At 50.5% G+C, this 27,296-nt stretch overlaps 1 protein-coding gene across 2 annotated transcripts in view; it reads right to left on the bottom strand.

Moving 5' to 3' along the window:
• Positions 1-1,762: 1,762 nt before the first annotated feature.
• Gan (gigaxonin) overlaps positions 1,763-27,296 on the bottom strand; it is a 61,174-nt gene continuing 35,640 nt past the window's right edge. For both annotated transcript variants that reach the window (XM_005409359.2, XM_013507099.1), the window contains exons 3-11: positions 26,677-27,027; positions 24,557-24,774; positions 24,233-24,354; positions 19,433-19,545; positions 18,366-18,515; positions 17,184-17,320; positions 16,815-16,943; positions 8,319-8,428; positions 1,763-8,233 (exon numbers count right to left, since the gene is read on the bottom strand). In XM_005409359.2, the coding sequence (XP_005409416.1) occupies positions 8,052-8,233; positions 8,319-8,428; positions 16,815-16,943; positions 17,184-17,320; positions 18,366-18,515; positions 19,433-19,545; positions 24,233-24,354; positions 24,557-24,774; positions 26,677-27,027 (1,512 nt within the window). In that variant the 3' untranslated portion in view covers positions 1,763-8,051. The remainder of the gene's footprint in view (positions 8,234-8,318; positions 8,429-16,814; positions 16,944-17,183; positions 17,321-18,365; positions 18,516-19,432; positions 19,546-24,232; positions 24,355-24,556; positions 24,775-26,676; positions 27,028-27,296) is intronic.

Below are 27,296 nucleotides of genomic sequence, written 5' to 3'. Positions count from 1 at the left end.
TACAGGGCCAGTGCAAAGGCGCTCTAAGAAGCCACCGGCTCACACAAGGCAGCACTGTGCAGAAGTCCCAGTTGTGCCAGGCCCCCACCCCTACAGTAGGCCACACTGCCCTGTGCTCGGCTCCGGCCACACCTCACAGCCTCCAAAGGTCCCTGCTGTGACCCCTCCACCGCCCTGCAGCTGCCATCCTCAGAGGCAGGGGACAGACCTGCCAGACCCGCCCCCGCACATGGTCTACATTCAGACCTCAGCAACCAGATAGCCTCCTGCCTCTTGCGCCCACCTTTTTCCAGCCAGACGCAGGGCTGCACTCAGCCCTCACGCTGTGAAGGGCCCTTGGGCTTCTACACCTCATACGGCCCCTCCCCACTCTGCGCTGTCTTTCCTATTTTTATAGCAGTCACCGAGGAAACCGTTACAAAGGACAACGACAAGCTCATGTCAGAGAATGAGGCCTGCCGCTCACCCCATGCCAGCCCGGTTCCTACACCCTGCGCCTAGTCACAAAGGGGCCAGGAAGGACACTCAGGTGTCCCGCTGCAAAATGCTCAGCCTCAGGATCAGGAGGGGAGGGGAAGGAAGGAATTCACCTCTGGGATCACCATTAGACAACCTTCTCCATGTGAAGGTCAAGCCCCCCCCATACTAATTATCAATTTGTTTGTTTGCTTTTTTTATGTTTCACACAACATCAAGGTAAGAAAGTATAGTTTGGGCCTACTGACCTCAGAGATCAAGAGAACAGTTCCATCAGTACAGCCTACTATCTTTGACAGTTCAGTGAGAAAAGAGTCAAATGTGGTAGAATCTGAAGTCTTCTTAGAGGACTGCATTAAGCCAGTTCTGAACAGAGGCCGTGTATTACGACCCTCGGCACTCTCAGTATTTTGGGGTGTACTTTGGAGTGCCTCAGGTATCGAAAGCGATCCTCAACGTAACTACGATGTGGGAGGGAGACACAGGTCCAGAAGTAAACAACCACATAAACACACAGAGAAATACACTCCCTATACCTTGCATGGCGCGGACACGGGAATGCAGGGGGCTGCAAGGCCAGGGACAGTCAGGATGGGCGGCTCGACGCCCGGCGCTGGCCGCTGACAGTCAAGGGCAGAGTTCGCCCCGCCAACCGGAGGGGAAGGCCATGCCACCCGCTAGAAAAGGAAGAAATGCAGCTGCAGGTCTCCTAACCCTGGAGCCCACACCCAGACCACTGAGTCCGCTCAGGAAAGCGGCACCTCAGTATCCAGGGAGATCCTGCACCACCACCGGAAAAGAGGGAAGAACCTCGTTCCCTGGACACCACTCCCGGGAAGGGCTGGGTCTGCTGCGGGTCAGCAGGGGCTCAGCCACTGTCACCTCAGACGCTTCACATCCTGCCAGGCGCAAGCCCTGCACTCTGAAAAGCACAACCATACATTCCTACTTTTTCAGTCTGAGGACTGAACGTCAGGGCCTTTGCACTGAGCTACACCCTCAGTTCTTTTTAAATTTTTGTTTTTTGTTTTTTTTTTTTTTTGAGATAGGCCTTGCTCTGTAGCCCAGGCTGGCCTTGAACTTGTAGTGATCCTCTTACCTCAACCTCCCAAGCACTGGGATTACGGGTGAGCGCCACCACGCTCAGCCTTTTTGAAAGATTTTTATAACAGGGTCTCACTAAATCGCTGTAGGTCAGGTTGGGCTCAGACTTGTGATCCTCCCGCCCAACCTCCCAGAGCCCTGGGATTAGATGCATGTGCTACCAAATTAAATGCGCTGCTGCTGGGCTCAAATTAAATTTTAGTAATGAATAAGGACAGCTAAATTGTAGATTTCACTGGAATTTAACTTATTCTGAGCACTCAAGGCGGCAAGGCATGGGTGTTACTCCTCTGACTACTAAGGAGGGAGGGTCTGCCTGCAGGTGCTGAGCCCCTCAGCGCCCTCTGCCTGGCTCAGGGACGGGTAAGCCGATGGAGGTGCGAAGGAGCCATCACTCGCGGTGCGGAGAACACGCAGGCGCAGGAGGAAGTCAGGGGGAAGTCGGGAGAATCCTCCTCCGTGTGGAAGAGATCACATCGGGCACGACTTTGGCACGGTGCGATTCTGAGCAGCTCGCCCAAGCTCAAACTTGTACTCAGGAAACACCTCGGGGTCTCACTGTAAAGCTCCGGGCCATCAGCACTAACGCAGCCGAGGGACCTGGCAGTGAGTCCCCATTCCTACCAGAATCGCTGATTCCTGGCAGACGGGAGCACCCTACAGGAAGGGAACATCAGTGGCCTCAAGCACCTGCGCTCCAAAGCCTGGGTCCAATTGCAGACAGATGCATTTCCCTTTCCGGCCCTCACAAGCCTGGAGATTCAGCCCTCTACTTTACACAGCAGTGGTGTTTCAACAGAATCCTTTCCCGCTATATGAAAACAGAGCCCTTTAAAGACTCCTTATGGTTCAAGTTGAGTTTCAAGTAATCATTCTGCAGTAGCTCTAGGAGAATTATTGTTCCTCCTGATTAAAAGTGCCTATTCTAAAAAAAGTAGTAAAGTGGAAAATACGCCTTAGAGAATTGTATTCCTCAAGGCCGCTCACTGCTTGCTTCCAGGCCTTTGTTAAAGGACAGAATGTGTTGAATTCTTCTAAACTGGCAGAGGATCAAGCACAACACTACATAATGAGGTAGCTGAGAACAGAGTTTTTCCTACAAACACAAAGCACAGGGGAATAAATGCATGTAACTCTCATCCAATCAAACAGGAAACATGATAAAGCCAGCCGTGTGAAGTCATATTCAAACCAACTTCGCTGGTGTGACTGGGAAAGTTTAACCCCCAAGTTCCAAGGAACACATTTCAGTCTGATGAGTATAAATAAAAACAAGGGACCTAGACCTATTTGTAGCGAATGCTAAAAAGAGGGCCCTACCCAATGGAACTAAGTAGAAAAGGAACCTACATGGACTTGGGATTTGAATCACTTGAGGTGAATGGCCGTTTCTTTCTTTTTTTCTGTACTGGGGACTGAACTGGGATCTCTGGCCTTCTCTCTCTTTTGAGATAAGGTCCAGCTCATCGCTGAGGGGCCCCGGCTGGGCTCGAACTTAGATCTTCCTGCTTCAGCCTCCCAGAGTGCTGGGACTGCAGGCTGTGTCTCTGCACCCAGCAGAGGTGGCCATTCCTTGCACGGGTCCCCGACCTGGCTGACTGCCCCTTTCGCCTCCCTGTTGTCCCCAGCTCTGTGGGCATCACTGCCATCCCGGGTCTCTCCTGATGGAAACCACAGCAGCCTGGGAATCACAACGCACGTCTGCGTAGGGCAGTATGGGGTCAGCAGCTCGGCAACCCTGCGGGGCTGCAGGGACGTCAAAATTCACCAGCAGGCAGATTCCACTTGGACAGCAACTGAAGCAGACTGGCGGTTTTCTCAAAATAAAAAGCAGACATTTCTTACTAAGTCATCACATCACATAGCTTTCTTCATCAGATATTTGGTTTCACAGGAAAGAGTTAGAAATGCAATCCCTTGGAGAATTCCAGGGACAGAGCGGACAAAGGGCCATCGCTGCTACACTGTATGCTTCCAACCAAGGGTCCACAGGTGTGAACAGACTCCTTACCTCACACACATGCAACTACTACGCACCGAGAGGTATTTAAAACTAAAGTAACGATAGAATTACTCTTGAAAAGTATAAAACTTTACAAAGCTTTACCAGCAAAAAAATAGAAAGTCTTTAGTTCAGTACCACTGAGACTCACGGGCCGGCAGGAACGAGAGCCTCCACCCGAGCTCCTGCTCTCCCCAAGGCCGCCGTGGGCCAGCTGGCACGCAGTGCCACCAAGCTCTGCGAGTCCTGGGGAGTGGGTGAGGGGTGCTGCAGGGGTCGTCACCAGCCAGTAAAACTTCCCTCGGCATGCTGAGACCATTTCTTTCCTCTGCTGATGATGCGGGCTGGCACAGGAAGATGACACCTCACTCTTTACAGGGCAGCCCCTTTTCTTTTTCAGAAGGGACTCCGGTTTCTGTGGACCGTCACAAGTCCTACAGCTCACTGACAAAACCCACTCTCTTTCAGCTGGCTCCTGTGTGACCTGCGCAGGGCATGCCGGGAGTTCAGGTGTGCCGAGGACAGGTCTCAGGCATCCCAGGGCACACAAGAACACAGGCTTGTGCGTGGTGTGCAAGAGGCACTTTGTATTTATTCTATGCTAGCTTCCTACTCTACCCAAGGCCAGCCCACTTGTGCACAAAGCTCTCCGTTTAAAATCCAGCAAAACTGCTTTTCCACCCAGTGAAGAGCATCACTGTGACCACGGGGATTCTGTGTCGTTCATCAGACACTGCCCACCTACTACGCACAGGCCCTGAGCTCAGCAGTGACCCAGACAGGGTCCTTGCCCAGCGCCCAGGGAGTTTACCAGTCAGCGAGGGAGGGCAATGTGACTCTTGGAAGGTGCTCAGTGACACCTGTGGCCTGAGCGGGGCCTATCTGCTGTCACAGGCTTCCTCGGGGTCAGCTGCAGAGGCGGCCGTCCCTTTCCCTCCACCAGGTGTCCCAGCACCTTGAGGGCCGCATACCCTGTCCCCCTCGCCCTCCCCAGGTAGTGAGCGTCACTGGGGACACTGCGGAGCTCCTGGCTCTCCCTGGAACACTTCCAGGCGCCCGCTGTGGTGCACAGCACAGGAACAAGCTACCGGGGTCCTGACAGAGCAGGGAAACCGAGCCTTCCCCGGGACCGCCCTCCCACCTCACTCCGGTGAGGTGCCACGGCAGACAGTCCTGTCTTCATCACGCTGATGAGGGATGCACTTCCTATACTTTGCAGGGAGACTATGAGAAGACACTTCCATGCCATCAATGGAGAAAGTGCCGTTAGAGAAACGGCAGAGCAACAGAACAGAACGAAACACACCCAACAGGCTTGTTCGGTTGTTGCGCAGTTTGAAAAAGTCCAAATGAGCTATCAACTCCTCATAGCAGAACAGGGAGCTAAAACCCCTAGGCCACATCCCTACAGCACACCAACGCCTGGTCGGTCAACGCTGTTTTAATCCTGCTAATGAGGAGAAATGCAAACACCAGGCAAAACTTACTGCACACGACCAAAATGTCCATATTTACAATTAGGAGCTGAATCCAGCAGTATAAACAGAAGGTCAACAGGCTTGAGGGTTTATCTGAAGCACCAGGAGACAGTAATACGTGTAGTTTGGAACCATGGTTCCACAGTAAACATACCAGCCATACGAAGTCACACAGCACCACGCCTCAGTCACCCGTCACATTTCTCACAGGATATAAGCACTCTCAAAATAAAACGCTTCATTTTAAATCAATCACTTAAAAAATCTACATCTGGATGTGTTAAAGAAACAAACAAACAAACAAACAAACAAACAAACCCACTCTAAACTGCAGCCTCAGAGAGTCCCCTTCAATCCTCCTACTGTAGCCTGAGACAGGCTCCCTCCATCGGTGGGGTGAGGACAATTGCACTTCCCCCAGAGACAGCGCATCTAAAACTTTCAGACCTGTCCTCAGCCGCCAAACGCAGCACGCACCTGGCAAAGTGCGTCACGGAGAAAGGACGCCCGAGGACTTACCAAGAAATGGTGTTCCAAGGCATAAGTGGAATTTTAAAACACAAACCTGTACAAAATGAGTTATAATTTATCTCACAATACTGAAATAAGTATAATTTACAAGGAAGTCAATTCGTTTTGGAACGTAATAAAGTTAAATAAAGCCCTACACAACTGTTTCCTATGTATATAAAATAAAATAGCAGTTTGGCACTTAGCAGCTTTTGTCGGTTATTGCACCCCATACTCAGTGGCAAATGTATTTTCTAGAAGAACATTAATTTCTGCAGCTACAGTGTACACGAACTGAATTTTAAAACATTTCCAAAGTGAGTTTACCAAGTCACACAGGCACTACCAGTATTGCAACAGGACCCATTCACTCCTAAATAACGAGCTGTCTCCTTGGAGAGGCCTGGCCTGCGAGGAATCTGCGCTTCAGGAATGAAAGACAGAGCACTGCCGGCCATCATGGCTGCAGGGTGTCAGTTACTGCTTCCAGGGTCCCACAGCTTCTGAATGCCAGCGTTTGGTTCCATGAGGGTTGTCACCAAAGCAAATGCACTTTTCCAGCAACTGACGTCCTCTCAAATTAGTATCTAACTGTAAAAAGGAAGCGCTCTTTCTCTGGAGTGGCCACACAGCTTACTGCGATGAAAAGCGGCCTGAAGGACGTGGCGGTGGGGGATGCACGGGTAACAGCTGGCTGACGACGGTGCAGTTCTAAGCCTGGCTCTGAGTGACGCTGGGCTGGCTTGGCTTGCACGAGTGCGTGCCGCGTCCAGCCAGTACCTCGGGTACGTAAGGTAAAACACTGCACCTTCAGAGTTAAGGTGCCACACCTGACATTCCCTAGAGGCCCACGAGCCTGGCCTCTCTCAGCAACCTGTGTAGTGTCGCCTGCCCTGCAGCAGGTGTAAGAAAGAAAGAAAAGTGCAGCTAGGTCACCCTCTTTACGCCCGTGGGTGGGAAAACATACGCAGTGTTTCCTATGCATGATTGCAGCACACAACACTGGACATGGGGAGTTTCTAGGAGAAATTCCATCTCCCAAATTTACAACCAAAGGATATATTATACATTTATTCATCAGTAAGACAAAATGTTGCTTCTTAGAGCCATATTGTAAGAGGAAAAAAAGTTGTAGAAAACAATTAGAAATGAAGTACTCTATATTACACTGATTAGAAATTTGATATTGCATAAAATTCAAACTATGACATAATCAGCACTTTAAGTCCCTGATTTCACACCAAGGTGGTATAATTTGGATGGAAAACAAAATGTCTTACAAGGTAAGTTCACCAATGAGAGTTCTCTCCCCTCTTAGGGGAGCAGGGTAGGAATGAGTGATAGGAAGGAGGGAAAGAGGAAAGAGGAATTTGCTCTACTAAGAACAAAATGAAATTAAGTTGAGGTAGTTTATTCTACCAGCCAAACGTTACTCATAATTTGTGTCTAAAACATACCAGCGAACGGCATTGGGAACATTCTATTACAGAGACTAGTTTTTCAACACAGATTTGCATTCTAAAACAAGTTTTCAAATCCTAGACAGTAGTAAACGAGACTTTGTGTGCTTTCAGATTATATTAAAAAAGGTTTGATCCCTATGCTTTTCAACCTGACAGATTTTTTTTTTAAAGTCATAGCAGACTTTTATTACATGTTTAACTCGGGTCTTTCTTTTACAAAATCTCCTACCCACTAATATCCTCACTCTTGTAAAAGGAAGAATGGCACTGCATGAGATCCTTCACAACTTCAAAAGGACCGCCCCAGAAATGATGGCATGACATGTCTTCATGTAAAGTAACAGAGAGGTCAGCAAGTTCCTTTAAGTTTACAGGAGGGCTGCAACCTGACATCAATTTGCCTAAACTTTACATTGCTAAGACAGAACATTATACAAGAGATGTTTTATCTTAGTGTCAATTCATCATAATAGTTTTTTAAAAAATTCTTAGGACAGAGCACTAGTAACAGAGACTAACTGGCACAGAGTCCAATCTAGCATTTTAGGCACAGACTTTAATTCACTGGGCAAGGTTAGACATAGTAAGTCCTTCCAAGTGCAGTAGAAGCGATCTTGGTATGTTTGGATATGTTGATTTGCATATATGGATTGTTTGTTTTCCAAAGTCACATACCTGGAACACAGCACTCAGATATGAGTTCCCTTCGAGGAAAATAAACTGCAGGATTCAGCTTTGCCACTGGACATCATCCCCATCCCCATCCCTCTTCCTTGGGATACCACTGCTATGGACACAGCTAACCCGAGGACCCGCCTCCTCTCAGGTAGTGCTAGAGTTACACGGTCTCCCAACCAGAGCAGACGCTCAAGCTTCTAAGCATTCTAAGACCACCGCAGTCACCACCCCAAAGCCCGGCACACACAGCAAGTTTCGGCTGCACCTCGGGTCTCCGTTACGCCCAGCGAAATGACGGCACACTCGGCACAGGGTCGCGTGACCTGCTCTGCTTCCTCTTCAAGGTGAGTGGACACGAATTCGGAATAAGCCTTGCTGAAGCTGCAGGCGGAAGAGCTTGCAGTTTGCAATTCGTAAAGCTGCACACCCGGTGCGGCGCAGGTCGGATGGAAGGAGTGGCTTTGTGTGGTGCCAGGTGCCTGTGCTTCTTTTAAACTCTCGCACATAGTCGTAGTTAGTACCTAAACCACCAAAGTAGGCAAAGGTGAGGTGACCTGCTGCTGATTTACTGGAAACATTCCAAGAAAATCATTGTGACACCCTTACCTGTATCAAGGTCTCCGATAACATAAATACTGGCTCCTATAGGTACAGCCCCATAAACAAAGGAGGAGCTGGCGGGGATGCACAAGTTCTGGTCATTAAGATAGATCCACCTGAAGAGACAAAGCCAAGACTACGTCAGGCACCAGGTGCAGAGCAGATCTCCACCCCACACCCCACTCCCCGGGAAGCTCTGCGGTGCTTCCTGGCGCTACAGCGACCCTGACTGTGCTGGAGGGTCAGGACCAGTTCGTGGTGAGAGGGGGCGCTGCCTGCCAAGCTACTGCTTGTGCTAGGCTCGTTTCTGAGACTCACCTGTGCTCACACCAATAACCTGCGCCTTTCATCTCTGAGTAGTATTCCACTCACAGAGGGCCGAACTTGTTCATCTGCCACTGGCTCAGGTCCCACTAGGTAGCAGCCAGCGTTTGGCTACCGGTGAGTAAAGCTGTCATGGACCCCAGGGGGTGAGTATCTTTACGTGGACTTTTCTTATGGCTTCTGGGTGCTGGGGAAAGGCTATACGCAAGGCCAGGAAAACAATGGTCCACTCTTTCCAGTGCAGGGCCCTTTTGCATTCCAATTAGCAGTGCATGAAAATCCCGAATGCTCGGTGTTATTATTAGCTCTTGGCGTGGTCAGTCTTTAAAATATTTTAGCCATCTTAATGGTGTACGTTTCCCTAAACACTAACGATGTTGAGCCAGGTGTGGTGGCACACAGGATTGCCGCAGTTCAAGGCCAGCCTGGGCTACACGGTGAGTGCACATAGCGAGACCCTGTCTCAAAAAACCAACAACCCAGACTGAGGATGTTGAGCCGAGCACGTACTTACTGGCCCTTTGTCTTCTCTCAGCAAAGGCCCGTTGAGGAGTCTTTGTATTTAGTGAATGCAAATCCTTTGTTACGTATGTGTAGTATGAATATTTGCCCCCCAAAATATAGGTGTGCCTTTTCGTTTTCTTAGTGGAATCTTCCAGTGTATCCTTTTCTTCTTTTATGGTTATGCTTTCTGCATCCTAGGCAATCTCTGCCTCCCCCAAGCTTGCAAAGAGCTTTCTCCTGTGCACTCTTCTAGACATTTTATGGCTTTAGCTTCTACATTTAGGTCTGTGATACATCTCAAGTGAGTTTTTGTGTAGGGATGAGTCAAAGCTCACCGTTTTCCATGCAGAGCTGGCTGTTCCAGCACTGTTTGTTGAGAGCTTTTCTTTCCCAGTACACTGCCTTGGTGTCTCTGTTGAAAATCAATTTAATAAGCACTAAAAGGATCCAGAGCTCCAGGAAGAAATGGCTGATTCCCGAGCTGAGGTAGAGAAAACGTAAGACACGCCTGGAGCATCGCGCAGGGCCAGACAGGAAGAGCTCTAAGGGACGGGAGGCTCGCCCCACGCTGTAGGAGCTGAGAGAGAGTGTTCCTGAGGCTGGCGCTGGGACAGTCTGAGAGAGGGAAGAAATGATAGGCTTGGATTCATAATTCACAGAATAAAACAAATCCACAAGTCACTACCAGTAGAAGTAAATTTAGAAACTAGAGAGAAGGGGCAGGTTTCCTTTACAGGGGAATTCCAATTAATAAATGCACAATGAGTGAGGGAAACAGAAAAAAATCACAGTAGGCAAAAACCACAGTGTAATGACCGTAGCCTACCTCTACCAAAGGACACTAAAATTAGGGAGTGGCAGTTTAAGGAGACATAGCAGCTTTGCATATGCTCAGATTATACGCTCCAAGATATTTTTAATTATAATGAGAAAAACACTAACTTTCCGGGGAGGAAAGCCAACAGACACCACCTCAACCAAGTGATCAAGGTGGCAGAGCCCAGCCGAAAGCTTGGCAACACGCTCTCCCCGACAGGACGCGGACAAGGCTGTCCACGGCTCCTGCGGTGTGGCCAACACACACTGCAAACACCAAGACGCCAGCCTGATCCCGAGATTATGAGATGAACCCAGATGAGAGACTTTCTAGGAAAAACCTGGCCAGCGACAGCAACTGAACACACTGGCGGGTCCCAGACCACATCTCGAGCAGAGGAAGACGGTGGTGGTGAGGGCCCAGTGTCCCGGTCTGGTGAACTACGCGGCGTAAGTACGCGGCTCTGCTGTCCGTGCTCCGGCTGAGGAGGGTGCTAGCGCTAGGAGAAACGGCGTGGATGGCTTGTGGGAACACCTACGCTGTTCACGCAGCTTTTCTACAGGTGGAAATCATTCCACAATGAGAGGTCTTCCCCCTTTCTCTTAAGAAAGCAAATCTAGAGCTTGATCTGTAGTTATGTTCACTCAGGGCAATGTGATCGAACGATTTCCTGTTAGAAGCCTCGGGAGCACACGGACCCAGTGCTGCCCCGTCGCTGGTGCACACGGGTACACAGATGGGCGCTGCTCCTGGCTCCTAACTCTGCTAAGAAGCAACCAAACGGGCCAGCACCTTATGCTTACAGCACTTCAACGTCAAATACCAACGCAAAGTTATTTTGTAAAGAACACACCGCTTTTATTTCAATGAATGCTCTTCGCAGGTTACTGTGAAGTGGCTTCCGTATTTTGATTCCAAGAGACAGGGCAACAAAACGATGGTCCCTTGTGGCAAACCCTGCTAAGCGGCCACATTTCTGCATACATTCTCCTAACATCTGATGCTCTGAACATCTCAGTGCGGATCACAGGCAGCAGTCTGCTGGGGCCAGAACTACAAATTTTGAACTTTTCTTCCCAAATGCCTCCAATAAAAAGGAAAATGGAAAAAACTAAGAGCCCTTACTGAAAAATAAAAATGGAGATCATGAACAAGCCTTTGAAAAAGTTTGAAAAATGTCAGACAATGCTGACTTACTCACATTTCACATTTTCGGGGCTGAACACAAATCACTAAGCCTTGGCATTTACGTCCTGGGTTCTGAGTCAAAGAGGCTGACGAGCGCCCCCGAGCCTCGTCCACGGCAAACCCGAAGCCCGGGCCGCTGCCGGCGGAAAGGCGCGGGCTCCCCTGAGCCAGCCAGAGCGAAGGCATCTGTTACCCAGTGCTGTCTCAGAATCCGCCTGTTGAGCTGAGAGTTTAGCATAACGCACCTCCGGCTAGCTACACGGAACTGAAAAACCGGTCTAGACAGATGACCTGAAGTGGATCAGTGATTCTGAGTTCCTGGTTAAAAAAAAAACAAGCTGAGAGGCAATTTGGTTTACGTGATGCTGAAGCTTCAAGTGAAACAGAACTAACCCGGAAATTTCATCGGATCGGGTATTTAGCTGCTGCTTACAATACAGATATAAAAGCCTGTCGTTGTGAGTGTCCTCTCACCTCACGGGCCCTGGACGACTGCCCTATGCTAGGCTCCATTTCCTCCTCTGTAAAGTGGGGGCGCCCGACACCATCACCCGCCTCCAGTGAGTGCTGCGAGGATGAAGGAGTCCTGTGCACAGCGCCCGGGCCTGGCCATCACTGAGTGACATGACTCAGTCATGCAGAGGCAGCCCAGGCCTTCAGTGACAATGCTTTCGAAGTTACAAACGCTGCGTCCTCTGACAGCTCAGAAGCAAGACTGTCCCGAGAAGCAGTCTTTCATACACAGAATGGATCACAGTGGTGAGCTCTGGAGAGGCAAAGGGCAGGAAGAGAGAAGCGAGAGCTCCAGAGGCGGCGGGAGGCTCGCAGTCAGGGAGGGAAGAGGAGGAGACGACAGGCGCGCTCTCGAGAGGCATCTGCTTCTCAGCACTACACTGCCGCGAGTACCCGTTAGTGGCTCAGGACAGAAGACGAAACAGCTCCCGAAGCGCCATGGACACCGACAGCAGCGGGCAGGTTTTGGAGAGAAACTGAAAGCGGAGCACAACCCCACCGGGGGGAGGCGCCTATTTCCCGGCAGCCTTCCGGAAGGCAGCTGAGGGCGGCAGTCCGAGGGCAGTGTCCCGAGTCAGCACGAAGGGTCTCGGGACAAGCGTGGTCACCGCGGGCTGGGCAGAGAACCCAGAAGAGAAGAGGAAGGAGGCGGCCCTGGATGGAAGTCTTTAACCTGGGAACCACGGATGCTGACAATTAAAGCCTGAACAAGCGCGGCGAGACTTAAGCTGCCCTGCAGGCGTGGCAGCCTGCTCTTGGCTCTGACCAAGGTGGCGGCCTAAGTCCCGGCACCACACTCTAAAGCGACAGAAGGAAGTTAACAACATCCAGGATGCAATCCCAGCTTACTGAACGCAAGAGCCAGAAAAATGAAAGCCCATCTCAAGGGAATGCACAGTCAAGGCGCCAACTCTGAGACGACTCAGATGCTGGGATTATCTACCGGGCAGGGAGCGGGACGCAGCCACCAGGACCACACTCAGCGAGGCAATGGCGACAGGCTCCCGGCGAAAGACAGCAGCTCCGCACAGAAGGAGCAGTACCTATCAGAAACCCTAGTGATGAGCGGCCCTGAGATTTTAGAGTCAAAAGATGTACTCGAAATAAAAAGTTTCCTGGGTGGTCCCAACAACAGACTGGCGATGACAAAGGAAAGAGGCAGCAAACTGGAGGGCAGATCAATATAACTTGTCCAGTCTGATGAAGGGAAAAGAGACAAAATTCTTCCACCTGAGTGACCAGGAAAACGGGACACTGGGACACTGGGACACAGCTCCTGTGGGGACCGTGGGAGCCCCAGAGCCTCAGGCGTGGGCATCTGGGAAGGAGAAAGGTCTACGAGGCAAGGACAGCAGGCTCCACCTGCGAGCTGGGGAGGAGGGGCAAACGGCTGGAGGAGGTGGACACACAGCACGACACAGCTACCATTACCAGGTACCCCCGGGCCAGCAACCACACAGCCAGGCCCACCGCAGGCTCTTGGTCCAGAGCAGCGGGAGGGCCGAGCTTGGCGCTGTGCGCTGCGCCCCGGCGCTTCCCCTGCCATCGGCGCGCTGTCATCCGAGGGGTCCGCAGCCTTGAGGGTGGGGAGGAGTCTCCCCATTTGTTCTCCCTTGGGTGCTTTCCTTCAGCCTAAAAGTGGTCACCAGGCTGCCTACATTAGCTATTTCTGGTTTTCTTTCCTTTTTTGGTGTTAAGAGACTGAACCCAGGGCCTCGCCTACACTAAGAGCTGTAGTTTTGCGTTGAGCCCGCTGCTGCCCCTTCTACTTAACAACACACTGCTGTGCTCTCCCCGTGCCTGTTACTGGTGTGGCTTCTGTCCCCTGGCGGGACTGTGGGGGAGCCGATGGGTGGGGGGCCGTCTGCATGCTCTCGCTCGAGAGGTGTACGGAGGCATCCGAAGCAGCTGCCTCCTCCTCCTGGTCAGGCAGCAGCAGCGGATGCAGCAGGGCGCCGGCGCCCACTGCACCGCCCACCTGACCTGCTCTGGGGACTGCTGCCCAGCGCCGGCAGCCTGACTCAGCCCTGGACGGCAGCACGCAGGTTAACTCCGCCCCTGCCAGGAGACGCACACTGCTCCTGGGCACTCTTGCACATCCGAGAAAACACTCCCTGGGCCGGGCCGGGGCCACGGCTGCACTGCCGGGCCGGGGCCACAGACACAGCTTGGTGGGAATACCCGCACCGGGCACGATCTGACCCTGTGGCCACCTGCTGGGCTCCAAGAGTGCACAGGCAAGAGGCATGCAGCGTCTCTACTTTCTCTAAGTGCATTACCGGGGGTGTGACAGGCGTCGCACCGGCCCCTTTGTCTTTGATGGCGACTCTGTTTCTGCCCGCTGCGCCAGGACGCAGTGCTGTTCCCAGCTCTCTATCTTGGTAGGGAGGGTGAGCTCCGGGGTTCCAGTAGGTCCTTCCTGCCATAGCCATCCCAGCGCCCCGGGCCAGAGAACCAACGTGGGTTTCAGCCAGTTGTCAAAAAGATGCAACGGACAGATTGCAACTGCAGAGCTAACACGACGGATCCACAGAACTGAAAGGGGGGCATCGAGGCCGAGTGCACACAGGGGCAGCAAACCTCAGAACTGGAACTCAGGACTCGCGGCAGGGAGATGCTGAAAAGGCCAGCGGTTCCTCTACCACAGACCCGGAGCATGCGGAGCAGGGGGCCGAGCGCTGTCAGCAGGACTTGGGAACCGCGGGAGATGGTGAAATGTGAGCAGGAGGGTACGCCCAAGCCACCCTCCAGGACACGGGCAGGGAGCGGGCCCCGAGGGCTGCTCTGAGGACACGGGACGGCCTGAGGACGGGCCGCGCAGTGGGCTCAGCACTAGCGAGTGTCAGAAAGATAAGATGTTGGCAACCGACGACACAGGCAGAAGGGAGGGGCAAGGAGCCGCTGGGAGGACAGTGGCGTCACCAGCAGGACAGCGACAGGGAACAGGGAAAACCTAGGTCTGGGCAGGCGTGGTTGCCATGGCCCGGTAATAATTTATGGCAATTTCTTTGCTCTCCTCCTACCAGTTTTGTTTTTATTCAGAAACAAAGAAAATAATACGATAGGGCACCTTTCCAGGAAAGTTTTAACCTAAAAATAAGGAACAAAGACAGGAAAGACAGAAGATGACTTAGAAACAATCTAAACGGTCTCCAGCCCAGTCCAGACTGCTCACCTGGCAAGGGCCTCCACAGTATGCGGACAGCACAGCAGGGGCCATCTGGTCTTTTAAGAGGGGAGCTACTCGCGCATGTTGTTTCTCTCTGGAGAAGTTCGTGGGAAGCCCTGAGCGCTTAAAGCCCGCCCAGTGGGCATGAGGAGGGCCCTGGGGCCGGACGACCGCGTCTGCACACCAGCTCTGACAGCTGCTGGCCTCTCTGGGCTTCGGTTTCCTCCCGTGCGCAGGACTAAGCATGGTACCCGCAGCTCGGAGGCCCGTGTGAGGCTGGGCCGCGCGGGTGAGGTCCTGTCCCCTCTGTGTCCAGGGTTACCTGAACACACGAGAGTCCTGTACGGTGCATTGAGAGACCTGCGCATTCTCTGGTCTACTTATAAACTAGCGCTGGAGAGTCTAGAAATAAAGCCACTGAAGGTGCAGGAATTTTATTTGGAAGTGCTTTGAAACAGCAACAAGGAACAACACTCTTATGTTTAATAATGATGAATTCAAAGCAGATAATGGAAATAGTTATACTTCAAGTTTGCCAACTATGAACATGAACCGGACTGACAGAAACGTAACGGTTCTCAGAATTGAGAGCATGTCGATTTTACAGCCAGGTGTAAGTCCTACACAACGAGAACAGGGACAGAAGTGGCAAGAACGTAAGTAAACCCAACTTTTCCTCCAAGCGGGTTGTGGCTCACGCTGCGTAAGCAGCAGTCCAGTCATTATGAAAAAGGTTTATATAAATATTTTACTAAAACCAAACAGGTTGCTTGTTAATGCAGCTGGACAGGCTGCCTCGACATTCACTTGGGCACTAACAGACTGACTCACCGCAGGGCACTCAAGCCCCAGAGCAACTCAGGGCAGAAGGAGGACGCGTTCAGTCTCTGACAACCCCCGCCCACTCCTACCTACCAGAACAAATGATCTTCTAAATTGCTCTCATACGCAATACATTTTCCTAAGGTAGTGTACGTCTACACCTGGGGAAAAGGCTATGCAAATATCCCAAATTTAAAATGCACTAAAGCTCAGGTGACATTTATATAGACGTATTTCTGATGTTTTGGTAACTGTTCACTGCACTAATCTAAAATACAGCACTAGGAAAGCAAATCCTGTGCTCTGGCGCCCCCTTCTGGTAACAGGGCAAACTACTCTAACAGCATGCCGGTGCAGCAGTCTCCTCTCCGCATCTGTAGGCGGCTCTGCAGCAGAACGCTGTACAGTGACTGTGCCGATCAAAGGCGGAGGGGAGGGACAGCAGAGGTCGGGAAGGCCACTAGCTACCCTATTCGACATATGGCAGCTTGTCAGACAAGTTAAGAACTCAGCCACCCATCTTCCTCCACTCGGCGGACCAGACTGTCAGATATGGGCCAGGCCCTCGGCTGGGGGCCAGGACACAGCTGAGCGTGTGGGTCCTGCCCTGAAGGTGCTTGTGCTTAATACAACCTGGAGGGATGTGTAAACAATGCCAGAGCAGAGCAGGTGGTGGGCAAAGGCTTTCTCAGGGAGGGACAAGCAGAATTTTGCACAAGGCCAAATTCCCGGGATGAACAGGAAGAAAGGAAATTTTAGGCAAAAGGAATAGCACACAAGCACAGAGCTGAGATAATCACACATATTAGAGGGGGAAAATGGGAAATGTCTCAGTGTGAAGCGTCTGGGCTGACTGGGTAGGGCAGAAAAAGTTCATGAAGGTAGTATCACACAGGCCATATATGCTAAATTAAGGAGTCTAAGCTTTCTCCTAAAAGCCAGAGGGAGCCGATCCTTTTAAGCAATTGTTCACATCTGCTCTACATTTCACTGGTACTTAAAAGCTACCAATACCTCTGAAGTCACTGCTTAAATACCTACTATGCAAGGACATAACTGCTAAAGAGTTCAAGGAAGGAACTTGAAATCAAAACTAATCAAAGCTAAACCATGACCCTGAAGTACAAGGGAAAAGCTGCGGAAGCTACATACCACTCGTAATTACCTTTTAAACTCATCATGGTAGAATTCAGACTTGCAGGTGACCATTTCGTTAACCTGGATGTCCTCACGACTTCGAACGCCGCCAAACACGTACAGTTCCATGGCAACTCCGCAGGCCACGGCACCAAACCTGAAAAGCCACACAGCACAGCAGGGGTGGGCCCACGGCTCAAGGTCTGACTCCCTTAACTCCTCCAGGGCTGGCTTTAATGCCGCATGCAGTGTCTCATGCACACGCGGGCCTTCCTGCTCTAGGAAATGTCAGGACACGTGAAAGGCCACTTTGAAAGGGGGAGCACAAAAGCCCGGTCAGGAGGCCTCAGACCCAATCACAGCGAGGGAAGCCCCAGGCACCTCCACACTCACTCACCTCCTCTCTTTCAGGGGACAGATAGCCGTCCACTGCTGGGTCCTGGGATCGTAACATTCCACAGATTCAAACAGCTTTCCATAGGATCCTCCACCCATGGCATAGATTTTCTTTTTCATAGCTGCATAGCAGCCAATCTGAAAGGAGAACACATCGGGGAAAGGCACTATTTATTAAAGCTGGACAGATCCTAGCGTGTTGGAGAGTACATGAACATATCTGGGACAGGAGCTGACTTCTAGGCACGGGCTTGTCACTCCTGCAACCCATGGAAAGGAGTGGATTTCTAACAGCAGAACTGCAGGGCCTGCCAATCCGACACCACAGGATTCAGAGAAGGGGCGTAAGCAAGGTAGGTGAGTAATGGCTGTGCTTTCTGAAAGAGCTTCCCAGGGCTTGGTATGATCAAGCACTTGCCTAACACAGAGAGAGCTCTGAGCAAATCCCCAGCATTGAAAGAAAAAGAAAAAATACATTTAAGAAAGGGAGAGCTTTCCAGCCTCTGTTCTTTCACCAGTATTTGAAGATCCCAAGATTTAGATTCCATGGAGAAAGTCACTTAATCTCTGTTGCAATAATTTCACTGACAAGAGCACATACAATGAGACCGTAGGAGAACATGCTGGTGCCCAAGACACTGACCAAGCTCTGTCCTGAGGCTCACCTCCCTGCCTGCTCTAACAGGGAACGTAAACACACACAGGCTGTGCTCTCAGCACTGCAGACGTGACCGAGAGGCAGGCGGGAGCTCTGCTTGCTCTGGATCTGAGCATCCACAAAGCACCGATCAAGTGCGCTGTCCAGAGCCCAGCGGGGCTGGCGCTCACACACGTGTTCCTGTCCTGGTGCGTGGCTGTTGACAGCGCAGGCAGGCTACCGATGAAGACAGGGTCCTACCGTGCTAATTCTCTTCACACTCTCTGTTGTGTCAAAGGCACATTTAAGAAACGAAGAAACATTAACTTTATTTTTTTATCTTTTTGAGACAGGGTCTCACGCTGCAGTTCAGGCTGACCTTGAGCTCACTTTGTAGCGAAAGCTGGCCTCGAACTCACAACGATCCTCCTGCCTCAGCCTCCCGAGTGCTGGGATTACAGGCATGGTGCCACCACGCCCGGCTGAAACATTAACTTTAAAATCCAATTTGTAAACAAAGCAGTCACAGGAAGCTACAGTTCTCACCTTTCTAACCATGGTCAAATCAGGTTGCTTGGTCCAGGTTTTGGAATAAATATCGTAACACTCCATGGAGATCAGCTCCTTGTCCCCGTCCTCCCCGCCTAGAACGTATAGCATGCCATCTATTTCCACAATGCCGAAGTTGTGTCTCGCCTGAAAAGACATGGAAGTTCTCTGTACGTGACAGTGGGTATTTGTGTTTGGAGAACAGCTGCAGGTACCATTTTATTCCAGGGTTCCAGCTGGGAACTGATTCTCCTTGTGAGGCTCTTTCTTATATCCCCAGCAGCTGGCACTTCCGGCACAACAGATGGTGAACCCCAGGGAGTAAGACCCACAGTGAACTTATCGGTGGGATCGCTACTTGTTAACCGGTGCTAGTCCCCCAGGAAGCAAAGCATCACCTTAGGTAAGAAGAGGTTTGATGAAGCTGTTTTCATATAGCAATGGAGTCAATCGGGCTCCTGAGCCCATGCTGGGAAGACAAAAAGGACCGCGGCAGGGCGGACTGTCCATGCCCAGGGAGGCAGTGGGGCGTCAGGGTCAGAGCAAGAGTCCAGGAACCACACAAGCCTGCGGTCTTTAGCGTTCATCAGACAGCAACTCTTCCCTTAGCGCACCACAGGCCGAGCACTGTTCCAGTGAGGAAAACGAAGCCCAGCGGCACAGACGCACTCCCCGCCCTAAGGGCCTCCGCCAACACCTGTAAGGACCACGCACGAGCGGCACAGAGCACTCCCCGCCCTAAGGGCCTCCGCCAACAGCTGTAAGGACCACGCACGAGGGGCACAGAGCACTCCCCGCCCTAAGGGCCTCCGCCAACACCTGTAAGGACCACGCACAAGGGGCAGGCGGGGCAGCGGAGGCAGGAGGAGGCGGCCTGGGCAGGCGTCTAGGGCTCTGGTTCCAGACAGGAAAGAACAAACGCAAGGATGGAAGTGCGGGTGGGAGCCCTGGTATGAGAACCCGCAGGGTGGCCAAGAGTCAGGGGAAGGGGAGGCAGGGGCACAGCAGGAGGACAGCAGGCCTGACGGGCCCAGAGGGGCAATCAGACAGAGAACGTGCTTTACCTCGTTCATGGGTGGCAACGCCGTCCACGTATTTGCATCTGGATCGTACTTCTCTCCTGAGCTCAGGGTCTGCTTATTTTCATCTTGGCCCCCGAATACAAACAAAAATCCTTCTGCGAAAACCAGAAGAGACACGTAAGCAACTTGAAACCAAGTCCTCAGCCCTGGGAGCATGGGAACACTGTGTCTGCAGAACCTCTTCCCACTGCAGTTTTGTCTTTGGACCCAGGACCTCTGGCACACTTCACTTGCTCCTCGGTGACAGGGCCAGACCCATGAGTCACGCTGGCCACTGTGCTTTACTCAGCAGGGTCTGTGCCGGGCCTCACACCCCTACAGGGTGATGCAAAGGAGACACCGCCCCTCAGTCACGGGCAGCTCCAGGCCTCTCAGTTCTGTTCCCCAGCTCTGTGCGAGTCTCATGCGACTCCTGACCCGGGGCCCACACCCGTCCGCAAGACCCGGGAGGCTCGGAGCGTGGCGCCTGCGTGCGCTTTAATTCAAAACAGAACCCAAGAGCTGACTTCCTAGTTTGGGTAACAGTAGGTTGGGTGGCTGTTCAGTAAAAAACAACTAACTTGTTGGATAAAATATTTTTCTAATAGTCTTGGAAGAGAAGAAGCCAACGGACAAGAAGGAAAAACTGAAAGGAGAACTGGAACCTCTAGAGGTTACCAAGCAGGCAGCCTCTCTGCCTGGCAGGCATCCGCCTCTCTGGGAAAGTTTGGACTTTTTGTCCCAGGGATGAAAAAGAAATTTAAGCCACAGGCCCTGAGAAGACGGGGCTTCTGGCAGGAAATCCGCTCCGAAGTTCTGCCTCGGAGCGCGGGCCAGCAGGAATCAGTGCCCACTGACTTACAGCTCCTGACTTGTCTAGGAGCCCTCAAGCCTTGAATCCGATTTATAGTGACACCAATGAGCAGTGTTTTCAGGCAACTGGCAGAAACAAGTGCAAAACTTCTGTACAAGGAAGTTCTGCCACCCAACTGTTAGAGTTGTAACGTTCTAAGAGTTTAATTCCCCTACTGGTGCAAACAGCTTTAAATAAAACTCCAGCATTGGCCCACTATACTTAGGCACACCAAGACATTAGTTCTGTGAAAAGAAACAAATGACAGCACAGATGTTACACGTTGGAATAATGAGAAAGCTGATAAAACAACAATGCCTATCACACTTCAAGAGTGAAAGAAAACTTGAAGGTAACGCTAGGAAACGTCTAGTAGATTTGAAAAAGATTCAGAGAAAGTCTAAAAATTAAAAAAAATCCAATGGATTGGGTTAACAGCAGATCCACCCAAGTCAGACAGAGACTTCACTGAGGGTAAATAGAAAGCAACTGTCTTTCCGTGCGGGAATGCTAACTTCTGCCGGGGCGAACTGCCGTTTCAGCCCGGGAACCGCGGTGCAAGAGCCTTCAAGTCTTCGGATAAGACGTGCTGAAAGAAGACAACTTTCTGGCTTCCCCCTCGTGCTGGAGTCCTGAGTCTGACTCCATACTCCTTACAGCATTTACAAACCAGTGCCACAGAACCTGTCTTTCTTTCAGTCAAAATGAGCGATAAGCCAGACTTGTTGGAAGTGGAGAAGTTTGTTAGACTGCAACTGAAGAAAACTAATACTGAAGAAAAAATACTCTTCTCTCAAAGGAAAGAAGCGGGACGTGGTTGGAAAAGGTCGGTCAATGCAGGCCTAAACCGAAGGCCTTACTGAGGCCTTCACTGGAACCTGACATTCCTGTTTGCTGGACAACACGAGCTATCCAGCAAGAGAAGGAATGTGCACAGACATTCTGAAGTGGAGATCTTCTCCCAAGAGCAAATTTCAACACTGCGTGAGAGTTTTGTTTTGGGGCTTGCGCTCTGTAGGCCTGTGTTTGAGGTACCTCCTGATGGCTTCAAACCCATATCCCCTGGCTAAGCAGTCATCAGTAACCAATATTCCCTTAAATCCATTTTTAAATTTCTCAGTGGTGCACAAATTCTAGCTGGCAGATACTGTCAGTAATCTCAGCCTGTTGTGTGTGTGCCTCTTGCACCTCTGTAAGTCAAACTGGTTTTAACGTACTTGTAATCTTCACGGAGTTTTGCAGCTTTTAACAGTTTATTTGCATTTTAATGTTACAATAAAATAATGACTATAGTCATTATCTTGAAACTCCTGTGGTACATTCTTGGTGGTCTTTTCAGGAATGAAATGTATATAAATGTACCCTTATATCAGCCACATAAAGTAGTTGAAGGAAATTATGGTAGTGAATTATTCATGTGAAAAATAGTCTCTTCTGTACAGAGCTCCCTTACCACAACCCTACCCTGATGGATTTTGATCTGGGATTTCAGGTATCCATCCAAAACTATGAGAAAATAAATTTACTTTATCTAAGCTAAAAAAAAAAAAAAGCAACCGTCAAGAAGGCAGCATGCAGCAACAAGAAGGAAAGTCACACGAGGAAGCGGAGGTGCAGGGTGGAGGAAGGAGGCCTGGCCATGTTCGCTGTGATTTCCAACAGCAGAAGGAGGGAGAATAGTGCAGCAGAGACAATGCGTGAAGACAAAATGGATACGAACTATCCAGAATGGATTAAAAGCCCACGCCCTGTAGGGTCAAGGAGCCAAAAACGGCCAAATATGATGCAATTTTAAATAAAGTATACACACGGTAATTAAATGGTAGAGAAAAAAAAGATACTCTTAAATATACCACAGGGAAAAGAAAGATGTTTTTAGGCTGAGGACTGGCTTAAATAAGTGGGAAGGTATCTTTAAATGTGCTGAAAAGAAACAATAACCTAAACTTCTATAGCCAGCAAAGCTATTAAGAATGGAGGCAAAATAATCACGCTTGCAGACAAATCTGAGAATTTCTCATCAAAAGATCCGTATGAAAGGAAATTCACAGGATGAATTTCAGAGAAAAGGAAAATGATCCTACATGGAAACTGTGGGGGTGGAGAGAAGGAAGAACCAGAACACGGTAAACCCAAGCGAGCACTGTGCATCTGTCCACACTTTCAGACAAGACCACAATCGCAAATACACGCACCATGCACAGACCAGATAATTAGCATTTTTTTTTGGCACTGGAAATCGAACTCAGACCCTCGTGCTTGCCAGGCAGGTGCTGTGTGGCTGCGCTACCTCCCCGGCCCCAATGACCGTGCGTTTTAACACTGTAACAGCAGCGCCGCTGGTCTAGTGGTGTCACGCAAGATCCCCATTTTAACACTGTAAGACTGCGGAGCCTGAAGACTGAGCACTCCCTAGAACAGTAATTGTACTGACTAACTCCACACGTTAATAACTTCAACGCAGGCTGTAATTTCTAAGGCAACTTCCCCAAAGTGATGTAAATGAGAACATACCTTCCCAACTAGAAAAGAGGAAGAATCAAATGATTAAAAAAACTCCAATAAATATGAAAGGCATGAAAAGAAAGAAAGATAACAGGCCCGTGAAACAGGGACTGTTCCGTCCCTTCAGCGTCTGTCAGTGCAACTGTACACAAGCCCTCTCCTCGCTGCTGAGTTTCAGAGACACCGGCCCACCCAGAAAACCTTCGAGGACTGGTGACATGGGAGGGGCGGCGACAGGCGAGCGGGTGAGACTTCGGGGCTGCGCACACACGTGGGGCCTGAGGGCGCTGACTCCGGGAGACAGCAGCACACCCTTCTCGCGCGGCTGCACTGCTCTGTCCAACAGTCTGCTTCTGCGAGTAATTCCAATCATCCTGAGACGCATAAGGTGACTCCACTTCTATGAAATAATATAGTCTTACCGTGTCTTCTTTTTCCCTGGTACTGGGGACTGAATCTGGGGCCTCTGCACTGAGTTACATCCCCAGCCCTTTTTATTATTTTGAGACAGAGTCTTGCTAAGTCACTAGGCTGCCCAGCCTGGGCTTGAACTTGCAATCCCGCTGCCTCAGCCTCCCAGAGTGAGGGGATTATAGTGTGCATCCACTCCACCTGGCTAGCCTTAGCCATTTTTTTATGGTAGGGTATGGTATAGCTTTAAAAGTTTTAGAGGTAAGGTTAGTGGGCTGCTGACAGTATCTGCAGTCATGTGAAAGGGCACTTCCTGAGGGAACCCAGCCGGAGTCCAGGTGAAGAGAGAGGTAGGCAACTATGGAAAGGCAGCAAGCACCCTTTTTCATCACCTCCAAGTGAGAATTTTGAATCATCTGCAACAATCTTCAAACTTGTAAAGGTCAAATAAGACATACTGTTTGTGGTAAAATAACTTTAAGCTACTAATTTAAGCACAGTAGCACCTCGGTTTATGAACGCAATTCGTTCCATGACCGGGGAAAACGGCCATGTTCACGTTCACGCAAAAAGATGGCCGCATTTATAGTCATCACGATGCAGAGTTTGCAAACAAAAGCACTGTGAGTACTTCCCTAAGGTCTCACAGGAAACGTCTGCCTTTACACAGTGTCTTTTACTCAGCTGGACCATGACCCTGCACAGCATGCGCTCAAAGGTGGGGCGCCGCGGCACCACGGGAAGGCTGGGCTCTTCTCACTGAGGCCCTGCCCTGCCCCGCTCCCTGGGTTCTTGATTTTTGAAGCTTTTATGAATTTGCAGTACACAACGATTACATCCATCAGGGCTGCCACTCTTTGGAGACGGTGGGATGCCAGACCTGACCGGAAGGGCTCTTCCCCAACCACTCTCCTGAAAGCTGGACCCACGCAGACAACGCAGCGTTATCTTTAAAGGGTTCTGAGTCTCCCACAGGACCCCGAAGCTACGTACGCCGTGGCCTTGGCTTCGGCTGAAGTGAGATGGCACGGTACCTGCTGAGAGAACGCCGTGGTTAATTCTCGGCATGCTCAGGGGGGCCAGTTCGATCCAAAGCTGCCGATTCGGGTCGTAGAGGGGACACATGCAGCGCATCACGGCTGTGGGTTTCCGGGAACTAGGGAGAGACAATTGATGCGCCGTTAGTGTTTAAGGTTCTGTTTACAACAGACAGTAGCAGTTTCAGTTGCTGAAGAGCGTGCAAGACATTAGGAACAGCGGATTGCTGCCATGCTTTAGATGGTGAGAAGCACTCTGAACTCCTGTCCACAGCAGCTACGGCTTCCCACAGCGTCCACAGCGCTCCCGCCGGCACTTACACTCTCTCCTCCCCGCCGACAGTCACGATGCACTCGGAGTAGCCCCGCGGCTTGAAGCTCGCCAGCATGGCCTCTCCCTGCTGCGGCTGGCTGAGCGGTATATTGCTGCACTCTTTGACGATTTCTCGTACCAACGGTTCATTCAGCATCTGTTCCCGCAAGTAACTGGAGTCCAGGCCTGAGACCCACAGTGCCGACATGACATCCTTCATGTGGACCTGCAGAGGCAGAAGGAAGGACGGGGCAATGCAGAATGCTGCGCTGGGTTTTAGAGGATTCGTTTTCTATCTGTGGAAAGCTACGATCGTAAGGACCTGACTATCAGGCAAGTGGCCTTGGACATGCACCATCAGCCCCTTCCTTTCCACCCTCCAGAGCCTGGGGACTAAGAGTTTAATTTTAGCCGGGTGTGATGGCGCATGCTGTAATCCCGGCACTCAGGATGCAGAGGCAGGAGGACCGCTGGTAATCTGAGGTCAGCCTGGGCTACACAGTGAGTTCAGGGCTGCCCTGGACTATACAGTGAGACACTGTCTCAACAAACCAAAAAAGTTTAGTTTGAAAAAAAACCATTAGCTCAAATTTCTATCTGAATATTACCACAGTGTCTTTTTTTTTTTTTTTTGGTGGTATTGGGGATTGAATGCAGGGAATACTGAGCTACATCCCCAGCCCTTTTTTTCTAATTTATTCTTTTATTCTGAGACAGGGTCTCGCTAAGTTTGCCTTGAACTTGCCACCCTCCTGCCTCAGCCTCTTGAGTAGCCAGGATTGCAGGTGTGAGCCACTGTCCCAGTTCAAGCAGCTTTCTCTGAAAGGGTTCCCTTTCTAATAGGTACACAGTATAATTTGCTTTACTTCACGTACTATACCTGGATGTGTGGCGTTAAACAGCACAGAATACTACACATGATAACATCTCAGTAAATACAATAACTTAGATAATTATCGATATTCATATTATAAGAAAAATACAGAAGAATCAAAATTTAAGAAGTAATTCAGAGTACTAAATAATCATTTCTGTAGCAATCACTTCAAAAGTATCTAACATGTAAAGTACGAATTACATACTTTTGCTGCTCAAATCACAGTATTTGAGCCAGCTGATGAATGGAGTCTGCATATGTGAGGTGAAATACCTGAAATGGCTGGTTTATTACGTGGTACACTCAGATTTTTCATGGATTTGAACTATCACTTAAGGCCCATTCTTCTATACTCTGAGTAATACAAGCCAACAGTCTTAATGACGTGAGGTTCAGCTTACCCAAAGGACAGTGAAGTGCCTCGTTTCCCTGGCAACCAGCCCCTCGAGCACCCTCTCTCTGAGGCAAGGCCCTGGCAGACGCTGGCTGGGAGCAGTGTTTCTAGCGGTCTTGGTGAGCAGCTTGGAGCCTTCTCTCCTCTACCAACTCACCCAAGTCCACAGAACAGGACATGTCCAGAGTCAGACTAAGACTACAAACTTAGGACAGGACCTGATAATTATCCAAATTTAAGTCAGTAGTTGCCAAGGACAAGTAGGGTACAATTATGCGATTGGAAATCTACTCTCTGAAACCAGCCTAATACGTGTCTGATATTGCAATGAGCCACCGGAGCTGGTCTCTGCTTTACAAAAAGCAGACTGGAGGGCCAACCCCCACATTCTTCTCCTTCTGCCGGAGCCTGCCCACTGTGGACTTGAAGACTGCCCCTCTCTAAGGCCCCTCTCCCCAGCGGCCACTCCCAGAGTCTTCCCTCGTGTAGAACGGATGGCCACACAACACCAGAGCCCTCCTACCTCCTCCCAGGCCATGGGGCACCCCAGGGTGAGCCCTCTGCTGCACTCCTGAGGCCACCAGCATCCTAAAGGGGATGCCGAAGGATGCAGGATGGATGCTGAAAGTAAAGGTGAAGGAAGAACAGCTCTACAGCCTCCAGCTTAAGCTCAGAGTGTGTTTTCCCACTAAAATGCAATGTCCAGCGGATATTATGCTCCTTGCAGACTAGTCTAAAAGCTCATCTTAGTCACAGATGGAAAGATGTTTTACAGATATCTTTTAGGTCACAACTCTATTATTTGGATTAAACATAAATGAAAAAGCAACATGAGACCGCGTTATAAATGACAGTACCTTTCTTACTTCTGTGTCGTGTGCTATCCACCGAATTACTGCTTCAAACACATATCTTTCATTGCCAACATTCAACTTCTCAAGAGAAATCACTTCTTTGAGCTTCTGAGGACTCAGCTCCAGGAACTCCTCTGTGCTGCTGACGTCCCGGAAGTGAGTCTCCAGGTACTCGGTGGCCAAGTAGTGCACGTGGTGCAGGCAATAGTGCAGCGCGAAGTCCCGGATGCCGATGCAGTTCTCCGCTGCAATGCAGCCCTCCAAGAACTCGCAGCACAGAGCCTTGAGGTCCGTCAGCAGCAGCAGATCTGCTGCCTGCACCACATCTTGGATTGTATCTTCATTCAGCCGAATCTGTGAGAGCACCAGAAACACTTTACATCGGAATGCAGATACTTAAAACCCAATCCTCTCCTCTCTTAGGCCAAACCACCTGACATTTCTGTTCTTGCAGGTCGAAGCTAAGTGAATTCTGGCAATGCCACACAGTCCCACCGCAGGAGCGCGTGGGTCCTAAGGAACCTCATACCCACATAAGCAGATGAGACCCTTGGATTTCCTGGGTCCTCACTTGCTGCGCAAGTATGGACGACCCTTAAGCCCGCCCTGTGTTCGCATCATAA

This window comes from Chinchilla lanigera, unplaced genomic scaffold (assembly GCF_000276665.1).
Source record: "Chinchilla lanigera isolate Chin_1 unplaced genomic scaffold, ChiLan1.0 scaffold00121, whole genome shotgun sequence".
Lineage (NCBI taxonomy): Eukaryota > Metazoa > Chordata > Mammalia > Rodentia > Chinchillidae > Chinchilla > Chinchilla lanigera.
Note: the sequence above shows the minus strand (reverse complement) of the source record. Positions and strands in the feature narration are given on the sequence as shown.